Raw genomic sequence first — 22,293 nt, 5'->3', positions numbered from 1 at the left:
TTAACTAAATATGCATCATCTTTACAGACTTTTCTACAAATGCATACTTGCAGTAAGAGTGTGAAAAGAGAAACAGAAAATCTTACTGTAGTTGTTCTTATTCAAATGGGCAAGATACAACATTGGATGATACTTATGACTAGTTAGTATTGATTGTCTTGTCTGTACAAGCAAAAAGCTGCTCTGAGCTGCTGAGATGTACTTACATTTTCCACCAGAAAAGGACCAGATATGTTATGTCTGGCCTTCAGCTGGGGAAAATGCAAGTTTGAAGTACGAACTGTGGAATCCTCAGAAAATGCATACTGTAACTTGATAGACATCCTCAGTTTGCATCACAGAGAATTAGAATTTCATGCTGTAATTTCTCAGCAGAATATATCTGATCTCAGTGGTCTAGTTTCTCATGGAGAAAAGCATTCAAAATTTTGACATTCCCGGTGAGAGTTGTATCGTCATCCATGCAAAGATTTTCCCTACCATAAATAACGTGTGCTTATCTGTCAATACATGCCCATCTCTTAGATAAACGTGCAAAGTCAGGTATTGTAGATATCCCCACCATATTGCAGCAGGGCATTAAAAGCATTCCAGATGGAATATACTTGCAGGTCCAAAAGCCCTATGAAAACTAACATGGTGGACTATACTTAGCTGCAGTTCTTTAGAGATGAAGGGAAGGAAGCATCTGACCAGGCCGCCAGGTGAAGTGAAAGATTTGCTCTTGGCTTTTCCCTGAAGAAAGGAAAGTGCCTCTACGTGCCTTCACTGCACGCCTGTTGCAAACAGCAAGATACTCTCAAGGTGTAATTACTGTTTGGGTTAGAGGTGCCCTTCAGGAAAGAGTACTTAGAAATTGCAGTCCTCAGCACCACAGCAAAGTTTTAGAAGGTGCACCGGAGAGCTGTGTATTATTACCATATGCCTTTTGCTGTTAAAGCCTAAAAAAATTACACTTCTTCAGGCATCTTCTTAAGCTCAAACTGACAAAATACCTTCACCTGCAGAATCTACAACTCTTCATGAATTGGTTTTAGATATAGACCATTTGCCCAGAACGTCTTGCTCACAATGACTTCTATCTCACTAGGAAGCTAATTTGCCTGTCTTCACTAAACCTCATAGTACCTCAGCAGAAGTACCTCTTCATTTACAATATGAGACACCTTGTGTCTGTGGCTGAAAATTTAAAAGGCTGTCAGTCTGTTTACAGAATCTTATCCAAGGTAATTGAGTGTAAAAGAAAGCAGTTAGGGCCCACTCATCTGGAGTGCAAGTGGTGACTGTTTGTTCTGTGTCACCAGAGCTGACAGTTATAGAGCTGTCAGCTGGAGCGTCACAGGCATTTTGCTTAAGTGTTAGGTACTCTGAGAGTTGTCAAGGAATGGTGTTACATTTGGGATAATTGTTCTTCAATTTTTGCTTAATTAGGAACACTGAAGACAAGTAATGGAGTGGATACTCCATGGAATTGTGTGTAGTACGAATGCATGTAGACACAAGCACTTGAAGAGAAGTTAGTTATCTGTAACTTCTGTTCTCTCTTAAGTTCTTTGAACTCTTTGCACTGTTTTCTCTTTGATCTGACCCTTTATTACCATCATTAGAGACGGGACAATCTCTTTTTCTAGAAGAAATTACCGTATCTGTTATTTCTGCTGCATTTCTTTGATTAGTAGCCACACTCTAGAAGCAGGGAAAAAAATAGTTTTTTGACTGTTGTTAGCTCTGAAGTCAATAGTGCTTTCTGGTAATTTAATAATTCTAAATACCAATCTGTATTTGAATGTTCAGAATTTTTTAAACATGTTTTTAAATGGATCTAGCACTACTTTAAAATGAGAAAGTCATAATCTGATATTTCTAAACAAAAGTCACGTACCTCTAATTTGAGAACAAATCATGACAGACTTTACTTTTTGGTTTTCTGAGGCATTTTTGTGGTTGAGACTTTCTTCCTGAACACATAGACACAGATGAAGGTAATATATCAGACTTCTTTAAAACTTTGTAGTTTGGGAACAAATGAGCTTTCTAAGTGGCAGATCTTTCTCTTTAGCACTGTAAGACGTTGGATAGGATTTAGTCTGCAAGTAAGACAACACATCAAGAATTTGAGCTAGATGTCTAAACTCTAATGTAACCAGTGGAAATACAAGACGCAATTTAGTTGCCCACGTGTGAACTTCAAATGTCATTTTGGATGCCTTTGTAGGTACGATGTAGCTCCTTTAGGAGATTCCCAGCCTCCTGGACTGGCATTTGTAAACCAGATAGGACACGCTGAAGCCGTTGTAATGGTACTCTGTACACTATGTGTTCATGTTTAAGCTGATGAATTGGGTACCTGGTCAGTAAAGACAATGGATCCTGGAGTGCCCCAGTCACTCCATGTGTGTCATAAAGAAGATCTTACAGAAATTAGAATCTCAAGGAGTTTTAAAGAAGAATCTAGTAGGCTACTGATTAACAGAAATGGGAGTTTGGCTATGCATATAGGCTACAGACATGTAGGTATCTACAGGCATATAGGTATCTGTCTACATATAGGTATTTAAATGTAGATATCTGAAACTTGAACTGTGTCTTGGAAAACTCTTGAGAATTCTGTTTGAGTTCATTCCTATGCCTTATCTAGACACTAATTGAACTAATCTTGCTTGTTTTTTGATTCATTTACTGTCAAACATAGAAAAACAATATATTAATATTACCCTAGCTGTAAAGTTTAAGACAGCAAAAAGTTTCTTTGCTCTTGAATCTTCCCTGGTTTATTGGTTAAAATTGCCTTTTAATTAGCCACACAGATGCTGTTCATCAAGCTACAAGAGGGGTATTTTTCTCTTTCTCCTGGTTTTGGCATATTGCCCCAAAGTCTAACTTCCCAGACTGCAGTGTTACTAAAATGTTTACAAGCTTGTTTCTCTTCTTGATAGAATTTAACACATTTTTTTCCTTACAGGTCTTAAGTTCACAAAACACATTTGTCTTGCTGCAATCTACTTCTAAGTGAATAAACAAATTTCAAATTATTGTGATCTAGTGATTTAAGTATTATACACAAACTGCTAGATATTGAATGATAGTTTCATTGGAAGCATATTTTAAACGTTTGTGATCGAGTAACAGGTTCTTGCTGTGGTCTTTATGTCCTGGTTTAACCTGGCAGCTGCCAACTAGGACCACGCAGCTGCTCACTCGCTCCTTCCCCACCTGGAGATAAGGGGGAAGCTGCTCACTCGCTCTAGATCCCACCTGGAGTACTGTGTCCAACTCTGGAGCCACCAACAGAGGAAGAACATAGATGTGTTGGAGTGGGTCCAGAGGAGGGCCACGAAGATGATCAGAGGGCTAGAGTAACTCTCCTACGAGCACAGGCCCAGAGAGTTCAGGCTGTTCAGCCTGGAGAAGAGAAGGCTCCGGAGTGCCCTTATAGCAGCCTTCCAGTACCTGAAGGGGCCTACAGGAAGGACGGAGAGGGACTTTGTTCACAAGGGTGTGTAGTGATAGGACAAGGGGGAATGGCTGTAAACTAAAAGAGGGCAGATTTAGATTAGATATTAGGAAGAAATTCTTAACCATGAGGGTGGTGAAACACTGGACCAGGTTGCTCAGAGAAGCTGTGGATGCCCCCTCCGTGGCAGTGTTCAAGGCGAGGTTGGATGGAGCTCTGAGCAACCTGGTCTAATGGAAGATGTCCTTGCTCATGGCAGGGGGGTTGGAACGAGGTGATCTTTAAGGTCTCTTCCAACCCTTACCATTCTATGATTCCCCTACCCCGTGGGACGGGGAAGAGAATGGACAAAAAGTATAATTCATGGGTTGAGGTAAAGACAGTTTAATAAGACAACAAAGAATGGAATAATAATAATAGAATATGTAAAACAAGCTATATACATGTCCTGGATTAGCCTGGCTGGACGCCAGATGTCCACCAAAGATACTTTATCACTGCCTCTCCTCACCTGGACTGGGCAGAAAAAAATATAACAAAAGGCTTGTGGGTTGAGATAAGGATGGGGAGAGATCATTCATCAATTACCATCTTAGGCAAAAGACTCAGCTTGGGGAAATTAGTTTAATTTATCACCAATTAAATCAGAGAAGGATAATGAGAAATAAAAAACATGTCTTAAAACACCTTCCTTCCACCCCTCCCTTCTTCCTGGGCTCAACTTCCCTCCTAAATTCCCCTGAGTGGCACAGTGGGACATGGGGAATGGGGGTTGTGGTCAGTTCATCACATGTTGTCTCTGCCCCTCCTTCCTCCTGAGTGGGAGGACTCCTCACTCTCTTCCCCTGCTCCAGTGTGGGTCCCTTCCCATGGGGTGCAGTCCTTCAGGAACAGGCTGCTCCACCATGGGTCCCCCACAGGGGCACAAGTCCCGCCATGAGCCTGCTCCAGCATGGGCTTCTCATGGGGTCACAGCCTCCTTTGGGTATCCATGTGCTCTGGTGTGGGTTCTTCCACACACTGCAGGTGGATATCTGCTCCACCGTGGACCTCTCTGGGTTGCAGATGGACAGCCTGCCTCACCATGGTCTTCTCCACGGGTTGCAGGGGAATCTCTGCTCTGGTGCCTGGAGCACCTCCTCCCCCTCCTTCTTCACTGACATTTGTGTCTGCGGAGTTGTTTCTCTTACACCCTCTTGGTCCTCTCTCCTGCTGCAACTGCCATTACGCAGGGTTTTGTTTTCGTTTTTTATTTATTTTTATTTTTTTTTCATTCTTAACCATGTTATCGCAGAAGCACTACCACCATCACTGATGGGCTCAGCCTTGGACAGCAGTGGGTCCATCTTGGAGCCGGCTGGCATTGGCTCTGTCTGACACAGGGGAAGCTTCCAGCAGCTTCTCACAGAAGACACCCCTGTAGCCCCCATGCTACCAAAACCTTGCCACTCCAACCCAGAACAACACAAAGTTTTTCTCACTGCCCAATGACCAATTGCGCAATCAGTCCTTGAGTGGTGATCACAGAACCCATGGGTTTCCTGGAGCTCCGAGGTTTTGTGGTTTGCACTAAACTTGTCAATTTCTCAGAACTCTCCAAACTCACAGAAAAGATCAAGCTCATGGAAAAGAGAAAAGTTCATGCCACCCAGCCATGCCCTCTGGCCCACCCCTGTTTATAAACTGAGCATTGCGTCCATGGTATGGAATATTTCCACTGGTCAGCTTGGGGTCGCTGCCTGGCTATGCTCCCTCCCAGCTCTTGCACACCTCCTCATTAGCTGAACATGGGAGACTGGGAAAAATCCTTGATTTCTTAGCAATAACTAAAAATATTAGTGTATTATCAACATTCTTCTGGTACTAAATCACAGCAGCTACTGGGAGGAAAATTAACTCTATCCCAGTGAACCAGGACACTTTATACTAATTTTAATGTTTTTTATGTTTTCATGAAACAAATCATTCAAAAGTAGATGTCTAAGCAATACCTTGCTTAGACTTGCGTTTGCTTCCTCTTGTATAACCTTTTCTCATTCTGCTTTTTGTAGACTTCTGTTTGGAACTTTTACTTTTTCTTTGTGTTCCTATTGAAATAGTTTACTAACATAATCTGGTGGATCTTTACCTTGTTTATTCCAGCAAAGCTGACGTATGTTCTGGTTATGAACTGCAGTCAAATTCTCAATGAAATTTGACTAAAGTACGAGAATAACAGTACTTTTTACCAATGTGTTTCTTGCATTTCGTTGTCTTATCTTGTCTCTGTTATATTCAAATAGCACAGGTGTACGTGTGCCTTGTTGATTTGGGAAATTAAAAGAAGAGATGTATTTTTTTGCAACAATTACATCTGTCGGCATCCTTTCAACTAAATTACATTGTTATCGCGAAGATAAAACTCTAGTTTGCTCTTGATCAGGATTTTCATAGTAGTGTAGTTTGTTCTGTCTCTGACTGCTTCTTCATTGACAGTTTAAATCAAGTGTGATAGATGCTGATTCCTCACTTAGCAGTCCATTCACATAAAGTTTTGCATGAAATTATACTGTGTTTAAACTGCTGATAACAATGACAGATGTTCCAGTTCTCATGTAATTAAACAACAAGAAGTTTGACTTTATTTGAAAAGTAAATGTAACTTTGCAGTACTATACTTTATTACTGACTGTATGGTAGTCTATTGAAGTCTACAATCATTGAAACGCCTCACGGATGTTAACATGAGTACAGGAGTTGGTGGCATCTCTCAATGTGTGAATTACTGATTTTGAATGGCAGAGCTAATTGAATCAAGAAAATGCAATGGAATGAAAGACTCTCTACTCCAGAGAGATAAATTGGTGATGGTGTAACAGGTTTCAACTAAATAATCTCAAAATTAGGGGGAGTAAAAATTTTTATCATGGCTGCTGAAGAAAAATGCAAATACTGATTGAAGTGTATGGTTTAGTTTAAAACGGACCTGTACCAAAACAAATAGAAGAAGGTTCAACAATAAAGAATGTACCCTATACTTAAATGGTAGGAGAATATATTCTGTAAGGTATTGTTGCATTTAGTTTTAACTGGTTTTGTTGCCTGCATTTTCTACCATTTGTTGCATCCAGATTACAGACGAGGTTCATCACATTCTCCACCGCTTTGTGACACTGCAACTTATATGGTTTGTGGGCCTAAGGAATACACCTTATATTCAAAGCCAAGAATTTGTTGTTAGTCTTAATGAAGTCTTAATGGTCTAAAGAAATTACTCTCAGTAGTTTTAACACATGTATCTGCTCACATCTCATGCCCTTTCTTTCCTATGCTGCATTTTATTTAGCGTCATATTGTATCTGCTAGTTATAGAAATGTATGTAGCAGTAAACAGCAACAGTAAACTTTGTGCCACAATCTTGTGCAAGGCTAAGCAAAATCTAAAACTAGTGGGGTAGTAGTCGTTCTGTTACTAGACAAATCCTGTTGCAGCTAAATAATCCAAAACAGAGCTCCAGACAGGCAAGTCAAGGCTTGATATAGCCTAACAAAGTCTGGAAGCATGTGGTGTTAGCTTAATGCAAAGCATGTAGCCTGTGACTAGAGAAAATAACTGGGCTATAAGGCCATGTGTTCTGAACAAGATTTTAAAGGACATGACAGACAAATACTAAATATGAGGAGCTTTTCCAGTTTCCAAAGATGCTTGGTTGTGTGACAGGAGATTCCTAATTTCTTCTCTGTGGGGTGCTATTAAGACAATTACTGGTGGGTTTTATTCAGTCCACTTTTGAAAAGTGAACTGGGCACCTTCTCTGGTTTTGAAATTTTTTTTTATCGTTGTGTGGGGTTTGGTTGTAGGTAATCTAAGCATTTTCTATTTGTTTGTCTTTTGGTATTTGTAATTTCCTTTTTTGGGGTTAGCACTACATTTTCTTACCTAGTGTAGAGTGATGCTTCAGCAGCAGCAAACAAACAAGTAGTAGACTAAACTCTTAGAAACAGCACATGCCCAGAAACAGGCTTCGGGAATAACACAAAGGTTTTGTTTGGATTTATTCGAAGAAAATAAGTAAGTTCACTAAGTCATATTTCCCTTTAGGTTTCTAAAATACTCTAGACATATGTACAAAATTGAATTTCATAAAATTAGGGAAATAGCAGATTTCAGGGAGGAGAGGTGTCATAAGAATAGTTCTGACAGGCACTACAAAGATGAAGAATCCACCACAACAGTTAAAACCCCACATTGTTATCAGTTTAGCAGCTTTCAAAGTGGGTTGTTCAGAGGAGAATAGGTGAGGATTGTTTCTTATTTATAACTTTAAATAAACACCAAATCTGAGAGATCTTTCTCAAGGGAACATACTTTGTTTAAGACAGAATGATCAATGTTTCGGTGCTGTTACCTGTATTTCTGTTTAATTGAGTTCTTTTAAAATTGACTGCTGTTGATGTTGTGCCAGTACCTTTCTGAAAAAACAAACTGTAGGTATATTGCTTTTTAATAACTGTAGGTTTTTTATTGTTACTCATTAGGTGATGGCATAGTTGATCTCACTGTAAGGATATGGAAAAAGGGCGTGAACAGGCTTTCATTGCCTTGCAGTTGCTAGCCATATATGCAGTCTATTTTTTTATTGATATTTTTATAAATTTTTGTTACACACTTTGCTAGCATAAATTAAAAAGGTGGACTTAGAGCGAGAAGAAAAGCAGCAAGAAAACAGTACTTCAACAAACCTTAGTACAGCCAAGTAGTTTTTGAGCCTTAAAAGTTTTGGGGGTGTTTTTTCAGAAATTTCTAAACATCAAATTGGTATTATTTTGTAGTATTTTGGAATTTGGCTACTTAACATACTGTTTTCTAAATTTTTATAAATGGTTTTGACATTTTTCAAACTTTTTATTTTTTGAAGTCCAGATTTAGGCCAATCAGAGTATTCTTGCCTGCTCCTTGAGCCTTTCAAACAGCTTTCATGGCTTTGTGAAACACGTCTTTGCTTTATAAACCCATGTTGCATTTATGCATACCATTCATTTATGCATGTTGCATTTTTTGTTACTCATTAATTTTGTTCTCTATTATATTTAAGTAATTTTGCACTGTAGAGAAGTCAAGCTTACCAGTCTGTAGTTGTCCAGATCTTCCCATAAATATCAATATTTCTGCCGTCTTCCTTTTCTTGAGTGTCAACATACTTTTCAGTAAGAATTTAAATACAATAGCAAGTACAAAAGTTATTTTTTCCTCAATTTTCTTCAAAACTTTTGTGACTTCTCATTATTGGCTTTGTTCTGCAAGTTCTTCTGCCAACTGCTGAACTTGTTTGTGACTCTGTTCTACTTTGGGAACTCCTGTCATACACCAGTAGAACGTTTGATGAAGTGTTGCGGTGGCCTTTGTTTGCTTTGGGTAGTCCTTTTCACCGTTATCTTGTACTGACCCTGCAGATTCTCTGCTTGTCTTCCTTCTCTTGTTTGAGGAAGAATATGTGTTAATCATAAATGCTTTTCACAGGTTATCCCGCAAACTTTTATTCCGTGGTGGTTTTTTTTGTATGCTTTAATACAACTTCTTGTTGAATTAACCAAAGTTTTTGATTTTTTTTTTCACATGTTGTATGTTTGTTTAGATGTCAGAACCTGAATAATTATTGTCTAAGACTTGAAGAAGTTATAGAAGTGTATCTTAACATTTTTATGCAGTTTATTCAAATAATTGAATTTAGTAGTGTGCTTTGTCCTATTGATGTCAATAAAGTAAAAGTAAAAGTTTTCTTTTTTATTATTATGCAAATATAGGTATTTGCGTGTACGGAGTTTCATAGAAGTTCTGAGGGAATAGAGCTTAATTTCAGTTCTTCATTCAACTAAGGGGGAGGAGCAAAGCTTACTCCCTCCTCCTATTATTGTTTGAAAGTTTTTGTTGTTGCAAGGTGTGTTGTGTGATGGAGTAATATAAAAATAGATGCTGCCATGGCAGCTTTTCTCCAGGAGAGGTGTTGGATGGGTTAGTAGAGTGGTTCCCACCACGCTGTGCCACACCATCCTTTCTTGAGCATCTTTGTCCTCTCGGGTGTCTCTGGAAGTTGGAGAGATGGTCTCAACTCCTGGTGCAGAGTTGTGGGGCCCTTGGGGTTCTCTCTTCAAGTGACTCCAAACACCATCATTTGCTGGATTGGGTGGAGAATGCCTGATGCATTGGGTCATTCTAACACTTGGTCCCTAACCACCTTCTGGAGCTCACAGTTTGCTTAACTCGATTTTCTCAACAGATTCATAGCTGTCAAGTTGATTAACAGGTTGTCATCTCTGTTCTTAGAACTAAGCTATTCCTTTCTACAGTGTTAACTAAAGTTCACCTACACATGCTAACGCTGCTGTCAAGTAGGCCTAAGCTGTGCTGGCTGCCACGCACTGTCGTAACAGTTTAGCTAAAATAATGTATGAAACTACTTTGGTGCTTATAATCCTTGCAGTAGGATAAATGTATGATCACAGTTGTAGTCAGTGTTATAATTTAATTTTACCATGTTCCTCTTGTAAACCTAATGAGAACTGCTGTGTTTCTTACAGTCTGTGTCAAAGTAGCTTGGCCATACAGTTCTTCCGGTGACCATATGTAAATTCATTACTTGGAATTATACGTACTTTGAAGATGACTCATACAGTATGTTCCCAGTATCGCCTTTTGCCTGACCACAGCATAATGCATCATCATTTTATAGATGATAAAAGGCTTTACAACAGAGAAAGTATTTAAGCCAGTTTGTTCTGCTTATTTACATAGTATAGTAAGCCAGAAGACATATCCTAATTGTCTTGTGCTTTTAAAAACCCCATGAAATGCTGGAAATAAATGAATAATGCATTTCCTGTGCATTGAAGCAAGAACTGCAAACAGTAAGGGGGGGGGGGAGGGAAAGAAATAATGGCAATTGTCATCCTAGCTGGTCCTTAGTTATGATTAGTAATAACTATTTACCATTGTTCTAAAGGCTTGTGAATCTGGACAGTGAATTCCTGCTGTTCCTGGCTATGGGTTTTCCAGATAAACCTCCTGATTCTTTGGAAGAGAGACTACTCGCTAGTTAACTATAGGCTGATATAGGCATCACAGTTGACCTGATGCTTGCTTTTGAGCTGAAGTACTGATCCCCGTGAAGTATTATATGACACTCAGGATATTGAAAGAAGGAAGATTTTTAGAAATAAGGGGAAAAAGCCCATTCTGTTATTCAGGGTCAGTTTAGTTTAATCAACACTTTGTCTTTTAATATGTTTTCTACTGTTCACACAGACATTACGATTTCTATTGTGTCACAAACTTCTTATATATATGTATAGGTAAATGTATATTTTCATTGTTTTTTGTATGTCAAGAATTATGCTTATCAAGGTATTTAGGATGTGCTAAAGTTCGTTTACTAAAGGAACTTGCTATTTGTATAAAATGGCAAAATTCATTGGAGTGAGAAAATACTGCATTTTTTGTGGAAAATTGTGAATTAGTGTTTGGTGTCTGTAGTTTGTGTGGTTGGTAAGAAATTTAAGTATCTTAATTATAAGATTACAGTAGACATAATTAGACGTGACAATGTCTAATTAGTTCGTTATGTCTTTTTAACAGTGATACATATTGAAATCATTTAATATTTCCTCTGTTATAGGTAGCTTGTATGCAGCTCATCAATGCTCTTGTTACATCTCCTGATGATTTGGATTTTAGGCTGCACATCAGAAATGAATTTATGCGCAGTGGATTGAAAGAGATATTGCCAGTAAGCATCTTGTAGTCTCTCTTTGCATTACTATTTATATTATTGGACTGTTGGAGCTTGAGAAGGGGAAAGGGAAAAGAAGTTCTAATAAATAGCTTCAAAAGGCATTTTATTAAGTCTGAGCATGAGCAGATAGTCATGAGAATCAGTCTTAAAATAAGAATGAAAAGGTGAAGTGTGCTCTCTGAACTTTAGGCTGATTCCTTGGCATTTAAAGACTTTGATTTAGAAGATGTGACAGACTTGCGCGCACACTTGTTAAGCCAGGCTGAAGACATGTTTACCTTTTAAATACTTAACTTGTGTTCTTGTAATTTTAAATTTTAAAATAACATAAACTTATAGATGTTATTAAAAAGATAAAGTTCATTTACATGTGGAAATGATAATTTTGCAAGCCTTTCTGCTGTTTCTTCTTTGCAGCGATTGAAATGTATAAAGAATGAAGCACTAGATATTCAGCTGAAAGTGTTCAATGAGCATAAGGAAGAAGACATGATCGAGTTTTCTCATCGTTTAGAAGATATTAGGTCTGAACTAGAATATCCTTTTGATACCAGCAAGAGAAACATGAACAAAATAAACTGTATAATGGACATTGTTCTGGTATAACTTCTGTTTAAAAAAATTATCAGTCAGCATTTAACTGATATATTTTCTTCATTGCTATTACTCTCCTTAACTCTTTTACTGAAGTAAATGATGTTTACAACATGGTGTGGAATACAGTTAAGGACACCAGCGCTGAAGGATATTTTCTTTCTATTCTCCAACATCTTTTGCTGATAAGAAACGATTATTTTATACGGTATGTTTAATGCTATGTTAAATGTTAATTATGGATTTTGTTGTCATTTAGTCATTAACAGAATATTTCTTCTACAAATGTAATGATAAATACTGTATTTTTTGTGCAGATTGCAATTCATAAGTATTCCTTTATGAACTTGCGTTCAAAAGTATCAGCTTTGAATAAGAATGTCATCGGTATGTTTTTGTCTCTTCTGCTTAGGATACAGTTTTAAATATATAGAAAGCTATTTGTGTTGAGATCTGAAGCTTATTGACTGCAAGTATAAGTGATCAGGACAGGTCTCTCAATCATTTGTAAATCATGGTAGGAGCATTGTAATTTTGTGGTGTATTTGAGTCAAAGGACAAAGCCAAGTATACACAAAAGTGCACTTTATACAGAAATCTGGACATATGCTTAATTTAGAGTAACTTTTGTTTGGGAGTTTAGTATTCTCAATATACATTATGGGTCAATGTGAACATGTTAGTGTGTCTTGGAAAAATTGTCAGATAAATTACAGGGAGATAGTTAATAAAGTCTTAGATGTTTGAAGCTGTCAAATATTTTCCTTTCTAAAATCTGCTTGTGTTGTTTCTGATGAAACACTAGAGAAGCCAGGTATGAACTGAACAGGGAAGGAAAGCTGTCTGTGTAGCGTTCTGCATAATGTTGCATTTCAGGCAAGGTCTAGCACAGATGTACCCTTAAAAGTTAAGAGTGCTTGCTTGATATGGGTACACTTGTGCTAGACCTCTTCCATGTGGAAGGGTTTGAATTCACAGCTTACATGTTCTGGGCAAGGGACCCAGCTGTCATATTACCTGGTGTTTTAGAGCAATGTGCTTTTCATTCCTCTTCCTGAAGCAGGGCTGCAATGCATCGGTAGTTACAAAAGTCACAAAACCAGAAGGGATCAAGCTGAAGGAAGAGCCTTCTCTTGACTGGGAGGGAGCAGGAGGGAGTCCATCCTTCCTGTATTTCCACAGGAGGAGAGATGCAGTTTATAATGTAAGAAAGGTCTGTCTTTTGGTCTGCTGTTTTTTCAGGCTTTGTGTAAACTGTTTTTGTGTAATAAACTGCCAGATACATTTGTCCTTTGAGACTTTTGGGGTTTGTACCTATCCTTCTATGGAAATAAGTCAGCCCAAATCTTTTGACCTGATCGTTTTCATAAACAGGATTTTAACTATACGTTATGAACTAGATATGGTGCAGAATAACTGATCTCTGTCTTTAGTCCACAGTATTTTAAATTAATTGAAGAGTGTGTGTCCCAGATAGTGTTACATCGAAGTGGAACAGACCCAGATTTCACATACCGTAAAAGATTAGATATAAACTTCAGCCACTTAATAGGTAAGTAGTATGCCTGGAAATGATCACAGCGTCATACTCCTTTATATGTTCCAAAACCCAAGTTGAAGTTGTACTTGTGATTAAGAATCTTGTGTTCCCTGTATATGTGCAAGTGTCTGGTTTTTTTATTTTTTCAAGATATTTGTGTAGATAAAGCAAGATTAGAAGAATGTGAAGAGAGGGCTTCTGAACTCTCCAGAAAAGTAAGTAATTTTTAAGTTACGTGGTCTTAAGATGGACACAGGGGATTATGTAATAGCTTCATGAGTAGTCTAACTGAAAGTGGCATGGTTTTTAACTTGAAATTACTATTAGGTTTTATGTTTAGGTAGGAGTTTCAATGTTTCTTGTGGATTGGGAAGCAGAGAAAAATAATATAAAGTAGTTAACCTTAACTTGAGAGTCTTTCTGATATTTATATCAAGGTTTCATTTACAAATCTCCCCAAAATCAGCTGAATACTTCATTTGAACAGCTGTCAGTTTCTTCAGAGATAAACAGTGGGAGAATAAGAATTGACTCATTTGTATCTATAAACTCTGTATTGCTGTACATCAATTTTTCAAGCTTCTTAGTCTAATTCCAACTTTAAATACATCAAGTACTTTATGCCATTTCATACAGTGAAGACTTGTAGTGGTAACAGATGAGGTACTTCCACTCAGCGGATACATGAAAGCTAAAATGGCAGATATGTTTGTGTATGTCCTTAGTATTGTTAACATGTGAGTTTTAAGAAACACAAAAGGAAAAAATTGGAATTGAGGAAAACTATGCAGGACAACGGGTATCAACAATTTTTTTTTTTTCTATTCCTTTTTCTTAGTTTGAAAAAGATTTTGTAGTTCACCAGGAGACCCAGACCCTACTGCAAAAAAAAGAGGAAAGAATCAATGAACTTGAAGCAGAATTACAAGCTTTTAAATCGCAGGTATAGGACAGTTTAAATGACTGTATGAAGTACTGTTTTTGAAGTGCATTTCATTTTACATCTTTTGCAGATTCTAATATACAGTTGAGCTTTTTCCAAAGACTCCTGTTATTATTACTGACTGTTAGTTTTCTTTATTTCTTTTTTAGAGAAAGAATTGTAGTGTGACGTTAATTAGCTATTTGAGTTCCCAGATGATTCTTTTTGTGCCTGAGCTCTGTTAATTAAACTAGTTTCTTATGTTTCATTTGGGTTTTGCTTTGTGTCATATATTTCCAAAGTAATTAACCACACAGGGTAATAAGTCTTATGCTTTTAGATTAGCATTCATCACTGTGATTTTTATCCCTCCATAGGAAATTATTCATTACTCAGTTTGCTTTGCTGAAGCCTTACCATGGATATCCAGCAGTGAAAGAAATAGCCTGTGGCTGGATAAGAACATTTCCTGATAATTTTTCAATTTTGAAGCATAAATAGCTATTTTAAAGTGTAATGGAGAGGTGTAGTTGAGATTTTTTTGAGAGTAATGCTTGAGTCAACTTGTAACTGCTTCAGCTCTAAAATCTGTAGGAGGAGACTGTGTAACGCAAGTGATTTTTCCTGTAGCTTATTTCCTGGAATTAGAGGCACAATCTAAAAATGGCTAATGAAAGACAGCACTGAGAAGACATGCATATAGGAAGGTGATAAAGTTTATGTTCTGATCATGCAGGGTCTTTTATACTTTTGAGCTTCTGTAATTTTCTTAGTGAGGAAAATTAGTTTAGCTCTGCTTTGGTCTGTTTAAAAACATTATTCTAATTCAGGTTTCTGGTCAGAGTTAACTGTTAATGTCAATGTCAAGTAGGCTTTAAAAAAAAGCAGTTACAAAAATTGTTGCTTTCTAAAACCATACTTTTAGTGAGAGCTGTATATCATCCATTAAGAAAGTATTTTTATAGGTATATCTTGAAAATGTACTTAAATACTTTTTTCTTTGTGAGCGAAATGGGTTTTCTCTTTTCTGTGTTTTACTTCTCTTATTCTCACTGTGTTATATGTAGCTTTTATTTTAACATATTCACAAATTATCATACCATGAATTATCCCACTGTTAATGTTACTTGAAAGGTTATGTAAATATCAAGTAATTGATTACTGCAATTTAGTACTCTTAAATCCATCTTAGGAGGAATCTTCGGTTTCCTTATGGTGTGAGTTGCTACTTAGCATGGCTACTTCCGTCTGTTGTGACTGACTATCTCCTGGTCTCATTCCTGTACTCTTTTCTTGCATTTGGTATTTGTTCATGTGTTTCTTTTGTTATTAGAGCCTAGTTATTCTGTGTCTACTTCTGTGTCTAATTGTCAGTGTGAACAATGCATATATTCAGAAGTTTAAAACAGTAATATGGTTGTGCATTTATTTATTTGTGTTTCTTGATATTCAGCTATGTCCTTTTAAAAAAATTAAATCCTTTGCCTGTTGTATTCCCTTCCATTGTTTAAAAATGGAAATGGACTGTTTCAACTCATAATTATCAGTTGAAAAGTTGGTTAATACTGTCACCAGTATTAATCAGTATCACCAGTAGATAAATATTATTTATTCTTTCATTGTTTTTGTCAGGTACATATTTATTAATGTTTGAAGGCCTATGATAGAAGTTCTTCAAATAATAGAAATACATTTATTTTTTTAGATTTATTCCAGTGTTAATAAGTCCATATAAATACAATGTAGATGTCCTTAAGATATAGAACAAGAAATTGGTGTGGTATGTTACAAATCATTAATACAGTTTTCAAAACTACTTAAGTACTGTAAAATATTGTGTTGTTACTTTTTTTTTCCCTATCTGCTTAGTTATAATAATGTTTCCTATTTTAGCGAATATGATGTCCACTAGTTTATATGTCTACAGTTTTAGTAAAGCACTGTAAGATAGCTGTATGTTTCGGAAGGATTTTTTTCATCATTACTTTGTGCCTTCGATTCTGTAGAATGATGTCATGGTTTTGGATAGAAATGCTCCTATATCTATATCCTCTGTCTTAGAATGCTCGTATATTGGAAAATATCTATTTTTTAACAGAATTACTAATCTCATCAGATTCTGCTGTTGTGTCCTTGGAATATTTCTCTGTAATCTGTATGATAAATAAGAACACTAGAGACTAGGATGTTATTTTTTTTAATTTCAAGCATAGAATCATAGGTTGGAAAAGACCTCTAAGATCATGAAGTCTAACCGTCAACCCAGCACCACCATGTCTGCCAAATTGTGTCCTGAAGTGCCATATCTACACGTTTTTTAAACACCTCCAGGCATGGGGACTCCACCACTTCCCTGGACAGCCTGTTCCAATGCCTGGCCACTCTTTACTGAAAGAAATTTTTCCTAACGTCCAATCTAAACCTCCCCTGATGCAACTTGAGGCCATTGCCTCTTGTCCTATTGCTGGTTACCTGGGAGAAGAGACCAACACCTGCCTCACTACAACTTCCTTTCAGGTAGTTGTAGAGAGTGACAAGGTCTCCCCTCAGTCTCCCCTTCTAGATACCAAACAGCCCCAGTTCACTCAGCTGCTCCTCATAAGACTTGTTCTCTAGACCCCTCACTAGCCTCGCTGCCCTTCTCTCTAGCATTTGAGCTAAACTGTAGTAGTCTAGATAAAATTTCATCAAGATAATTATCAGTCACTACTTAGAACATGATCAGTGAAATAAGACAAACAGGATACAGCATTTCAATTTTTGATTTTTGGTGTGCACCCCCTGGTCTGAATATTTGCATCAAATATTGACACTTCCAATTATGAAACCGAAAGCACGTTGGCCTCATTATTGAGATTTGATTGTCCTATAGAAGAAAAACGTCACTGACTTTCAGTTGTCTTGCTGGATTTAATCTGTAAATTGTGATTGTTATGGCATTTTGTGATTAAAAATGTGAAAATGAGTAAGAATATTTTCCTTATCAGTATGGCTCCTTGCCACCTGGCTTTCTACCATCAACACGTGGAGATGCACCTGTTGTTCCACTGGAAGTTGCAGGACCACATCAACTGCCACCTCCTCCGCCACCGCCGCTGTCTTCTAATGGAGTAATTCCTCCACCACCACCACCTCCCCCTCCTCCTCCACCACTTCTGAATGGCTTGGGAGTTCCTCTGGCTTTTGGCGGTGCTCCTCCACCACCACCTCTAGCAGGCCTGCCTGGAGTACAGTGGTCTCCACCGTCGTGTACTTTGCCGTTTGGAATGAAGCCTAAAAAAGAATTCAGACCTGAGGTTACCATGAAAAGACTCAACTGGTCCAAGGTAGTACTGATTAATGGCAAACACTTGATGTAAAATGTTGGATAGAGCTTTGGGTAAATAGTAGCTTGTCAGGCGTAAGACTATAGACAGCGATTGATACACTACTTAAAATTATGTGAAATGTGACGTTTAGTTTTCATTGTTTTCCAAAAACTCCATTTCGCTCAGTCAAGAATCATCTGGGTGAGTATCTGTTGATTTTTGGAGATGCCTGGGAAAAAGTCAGTTCTGGTCTAGAATTATACAGTCTTGATGCCAGCATGCTTCCTGGGTCCTGCTGTGCCTTGTCTTTTAGCAAACTGTTTGCATTGGATCAGTCACTGCACTGTACTTACAGCTGTTCCGATTCCAAACAAGTGTCTTTCATCAATCTAGCATGGACTATGGGAAGAAGCGTTGCAGATCTTTCCAAATGTACTTATATAAATTTAATGGTTGAAAAAATAGTCTGTTTATTTTTTTTCTTCTACACTGTGACAGGATTTACTGTACCAGGACTATCGATCTATTGAGTTCTGCAAACTATAAATATTTAGACCAAAATAAGTCAATAAAAAGATTTTCAGAGTTTTTTTAAGAAATCAAAGCTACAGTGTAAAAAGGAATGTACTTAATAAATCTCATTAAACCAGCTGTGTTCAGAGACTATTAAAAATTTATCCAAATTTTAACTCTAGACCAACGATTATTAGGTGCCTTTAGACCTTGGATGACAGACTATGTTGTCTGTATTGCTTTGTATTGTTAGAATCAGTTTGTCCAAAAGCATTTACTGTAAGCATTGTTATCTTCAATCAGAAATACACTAACAATTCTGAAGATCCGTAAGTTCACGTCTTTTAAGAGCTCTAAACTATTTCATTTGCTTTAGACTCTACAGAGCACAATCTCCGCTTAGTTTCAAAATAATTTAATTAATAAAATTTTGTTTTGTCTTTTGCTTGTAGATCAGGCCTCAGGAAATGACAGAATCCTGTTTCTGGGTTAAGGCAGAAGAGGACAAATATGAGAATGCTGACATGCTTTGCAAATTGGAACTTACCTTTTGTTGTCAGAAAAGGGGTAGGTAATTGATTGCTTTAATTTTCAGCTTTTAGAGATATCTTAGAAATTCTTGGGTCTTATAATATGTGAAAAAAATCAGAATATAACATATATGTTCTGTTTTTTAAGAGGTATGTGTGAAGAAAAAGATTTAAAAATCCCACTCCTTAAAGCAGTAATATTGTATTGTTTTAGTTATAGACAAAAATCATGTGACCTATAAGGAAAACCTTTATGCAAGAAATGCTTCTGGATAATATGAACTTTTATTTGGTCGCATTTGAAAAAAACATTTATAAAATTTTGTCCAAATACCTTAATAAAATACTGAGACCCAATCTAGAGTCCAGAAGATGATGTTTTACCCTAGAATGAATATGATGGTTGATGTGTTTTGGTTCCATAAAGGAGAAGAGTCTTTTAATGAAGTTTTTTACTTTCTGATGAACCTGTAGCAACATTGATCTCTTCTGATATTTTGCTTCGCTTCTTCAGCTTTTAAAGCCTTGTGGAAGAGCAAAATATTTGAAATTATTCCTGGCTTTAAACCTTTTCACCCTTTCTGGAAGTAAGTTGTCTCACTAGTAGTTTAGGTTATTCTGCCGCAGGTATATAAAATGCCTATACTTCCACTGTTATTTCTTGACCCTTTTTTTTTGTTCTTCCTTCCTCCTTGATTGGTATCAGAGACTTAGTACTTTGGGGCAGCCAAAGTGGTGCAGTGATTAATTCCTTTTCATACTGAAAAGGCATAATTATATCTTTAGCTTCTTTTACAAATTTCACTTCAGTATTTTTATTTAATATAGTGCATGATGTTCTCAAGTTTCCCCTTTTTTTTTATATGCTTTGTTGTATATTATCCAATAATATTTTTTTACCATAACCGAGAACTTTATTCTACTTTTGTCAAAGCAGACTTTTATGCTCTAGCAGTATTTCTACTGAGCTGCGTATTGCAGTTTATTACTGTTTATTCTTAATAACATTAAGAATGTAGTATAAAAATAAAAAGATGAAAAAACCTCACAGATCATACACATTTTTGCCTGAATCTATTAGAGTAAGTCTAAAAGACAATTGTGGTGCCTTTATAATGTTAGGAGAATTCCCAAGAATGTTCCCTGAATTAATAGGTTGGAACGTTTAGAAGTCACTGGAGGAAGTACTGTTTCCTGTGTGTAATTACACAGTAAAATTTGGGAGTCAAGATGATGTTCAGGCCAAACGTGAAAATGTTAATAGCTCAGAAGAGGATTGTGAATCTCCACAGACAGCAACATTTGAATTAGTGAGATAAACATCCCTTCAAAGTTTAACTGGATGGACCGAATACATTGTTTTGACAAAACCTAACAGAAGAGAGTTACGGGACCTACAGTTGAAAAACTCAGTGGAGTATACTCTTATACCAAATGGGGGGAGGACAGGGGAGCGATTAAGAGGCTATAGCCTGCAGGGAGAAATTTAATTTTTTTTTTCTAACAGGTGGAGCTTACTGCTTAATCTTTTAAGTTTTGTTATCTCTCTCATAATGATGTGTGTGCCATCATCTTAATTTTCCAAAGGAAGTGGAGACACTAAATATTTTATTTGAAACAGCAAGTAGGGGTCTAAAGGGCAACATGGAACTAAATTTAATCTTTGTTCAAGTGAGTGGTTTACAGAAATTTGCATGAATGCTTAAACACATAAGTAGACAGCACCAGGCATCTCAGTGTCTCTTATTAACAGCATGAATTCTAGTACAAAGGAGAGCAAAGTATCTGCTTTTGTTGTCATGACCATGGAGAGAGGGGGTGCTTCTTTGTAGCTATTACATAACTTATTAGTTATAACAAAACTTGCCAAAGAAACTGGAGACATTCCGGTTTCTTCACGTCTCAGTCTTGAAGAGGTTTAACACCTTGCTTTCTAAAGTAGAATCAACAAGCTATTCACTAGACTCAATTTGGGAACAGTCCTTAACTATTTCTAAAGCTTTGTCTCGAAAACCAGAAAGACAAGAAGCTGAAAATGATTCTGTAGCCAAATGATGGCATCCAAAGAATGAGCTGGTTTCCACTCTATTGAAGGGTCTGCTTATGCACTCTTTTCATTGAAGTCATTGTATAAGAAGAGGTTTCTAGTTGTGGAAGCAGGGAGCAGAATGTTCAATGATGCTTTAAGTGAATTTTATTCCGATTAAATAAAATCAGACTGAAGTATTCTAATGTTCAGTTGCTGCATTTTGCCTGCTGATGTGTCAGAAGTATTTCAGTGTTGATCCAGAAGGGGAAGTCGTATGTGTATGTAAATAATCCATTGATGAATTTCTACTAGAAAAAGGAATACAGAACAGTATAGAATAGATTTGAAGCTTTACCAGATGTTTGTATAGAAGTTATAAATTATGTTGATTCTGAATGGCTGTTGAAGTAGTTGAAATAACTGAAGATGTTATGGAGGTGTGAAAGAAACTTTACTGCAAGAATAAAAAAAGTAAAAGAGGGTCTAGCTTCAGAGTGTAGGGAAAACAGTGAGTAATGGAGTAAAGGCTGTAAATGGAGAAAAAAATAGTCACTGTTGTGGAGGATGCCCAGAGATGTGTCAGAGACAGGCAACAAAGGGAACCTAGTGGTTGGTGTCTACAACAGGCTGCCAGATCAAGAGGAGCTGACAGATGAAGCGTTCTTCCTCCAACTCCAGGAGGCTTTGCGCTCGCAGGCTCTCGTCCTGCTGGGGGACTTCAACCACCCCAACATCTGCTGGAAAAGCAACACAGCAAGCTGTAGGCAATCCAGCAGATTGCTAGAATGCATTGAGGACAACTTCTTAAGCCAGGTAATAAGTACCTCTACCCGAGGGGATGCGATACTAGACCTGGTGGTCATCAATACGAGTGAGCTCGTTGGGGATGTCAAGATCGGAGGTAGCCTGGGCTGCAGTGACCATGCGCTGGTGGAACTAACGCTACTGAGGGAAATGGGAATAACGAAGAGCATAGTCAGGACCCTAAATTTTAGGAGGGCAAACTTCCAGCTCTTCAAGGAGATAGTCAGAAGGACTCCCTGGGAAATGGTCCTCAGGGACAGGGGAACAGAACAGAGCTGGCAGGTCTTTAAGGGTGTATTCCACAGAGCGCAAGAGCTCTTGATCCCCAGGTGTAAGAAGTCAGGCAGAACAGGGAAGAGACCAGCATGGCTGAGACAAGAGACGCTGGTCAAACTAAGGAAGAAGAGGGAACTGCACAGGCAGTGGAAGCAGGGACTGGCTTCCTGGGAAGAGTATAGGGAAGCTGCCCGGTTGTGTAGGGATGGGGTCAGGAAGGCCAAAGCACAGCTGGAGCTGAACTTGACAAGGGATGCGAAAAAAAAACAGGAAGGGCTTCTACAAGTATGTCAGCTGGAAAAAGATGGTCAAAGAAAGCGTACCCCCACTCATGAGCGAGACCGGCGAACTGGCAACAGCAGATGAGGAGAAAGCTGAGGTACTCAACAACTTTTTTGCCTCAGTCTTCACTGGCAATCTCTCTCCTCACCCCTCCCGAGTAAATGGATTGCATGAAGGAGACCAGGAGGGTAAAATTGCTCCAGCTGTAAGTGTAGACCAGGTTCGGGACCTCCTGCAGAACCTAAACGTACAGAAGTCCATGGACCTGATGA

At 37.7% G+C, this 22,293-nt stretch overlaps 1 protein-coding gene across 1 annotated transcript in view; it reads left to right on the top strand.

The window, feature by feature from the left end:
- The window catches only part of DIAPH3 (diaphanous related formin 3), a 266,117-nt gene that overhangs the window by 54,641 nt on the left and 189,183 nt on the right, over nt 1–22,293 (top strand). Inside the window, exons 10-17 of the mRNA XM_075432939.1 lie at nt 11,107–11,217; nt 11,641–11,759; nt 11,909–12,025; nt 13,251–13,369; nt 13,508–13,572; nt 14,196–14,300; nt 17,267–17,605; nt 18,553–18,667. Coding sequence (XP_075289054.1) covers nt 11,107–11,217; nt 11,641–11,759; nt 11,909–12,025; nt 13,251–13,369; nt 13,508–13,572; nt 14,196–14,300; nt 17,267–17,605; nt 18,553–18,667 — 1,090 coding nt within the window. The remainder of the gene's footprint in view (nt 1–11,106; nt 11,218–11,640; nt 11,760–11,908; nt 12,026–13,250; nt 13,370–13,507; nt 13,573–14,195; nt 14,301–17,266; nt 17,606–18,552; nt 18,668–22,293) is intronic.

The sequence above is a fragment of the Opisthocomus hoazin genome, chromosome 1 (genome assembly GCF_030867145.1).
Source record: "Opisthocomus hoazin isolate bOpiHoa1 chromosome 1, bOpiHoa1.hap1, whole genome shotgun sequence".
In the NCBI taxonomy this organism is placed as follows: Eukaryota; Metazoa; Chordata; class Aves; order Opisthocomiformes; family Opisthocomidae; genus Opisthocomus; species Opisthocomus hoazin.
Note: the sequence above shows the minus strand (reverse complement) of the source record. Positions and strands in the feature narration are given on the sequence as shown.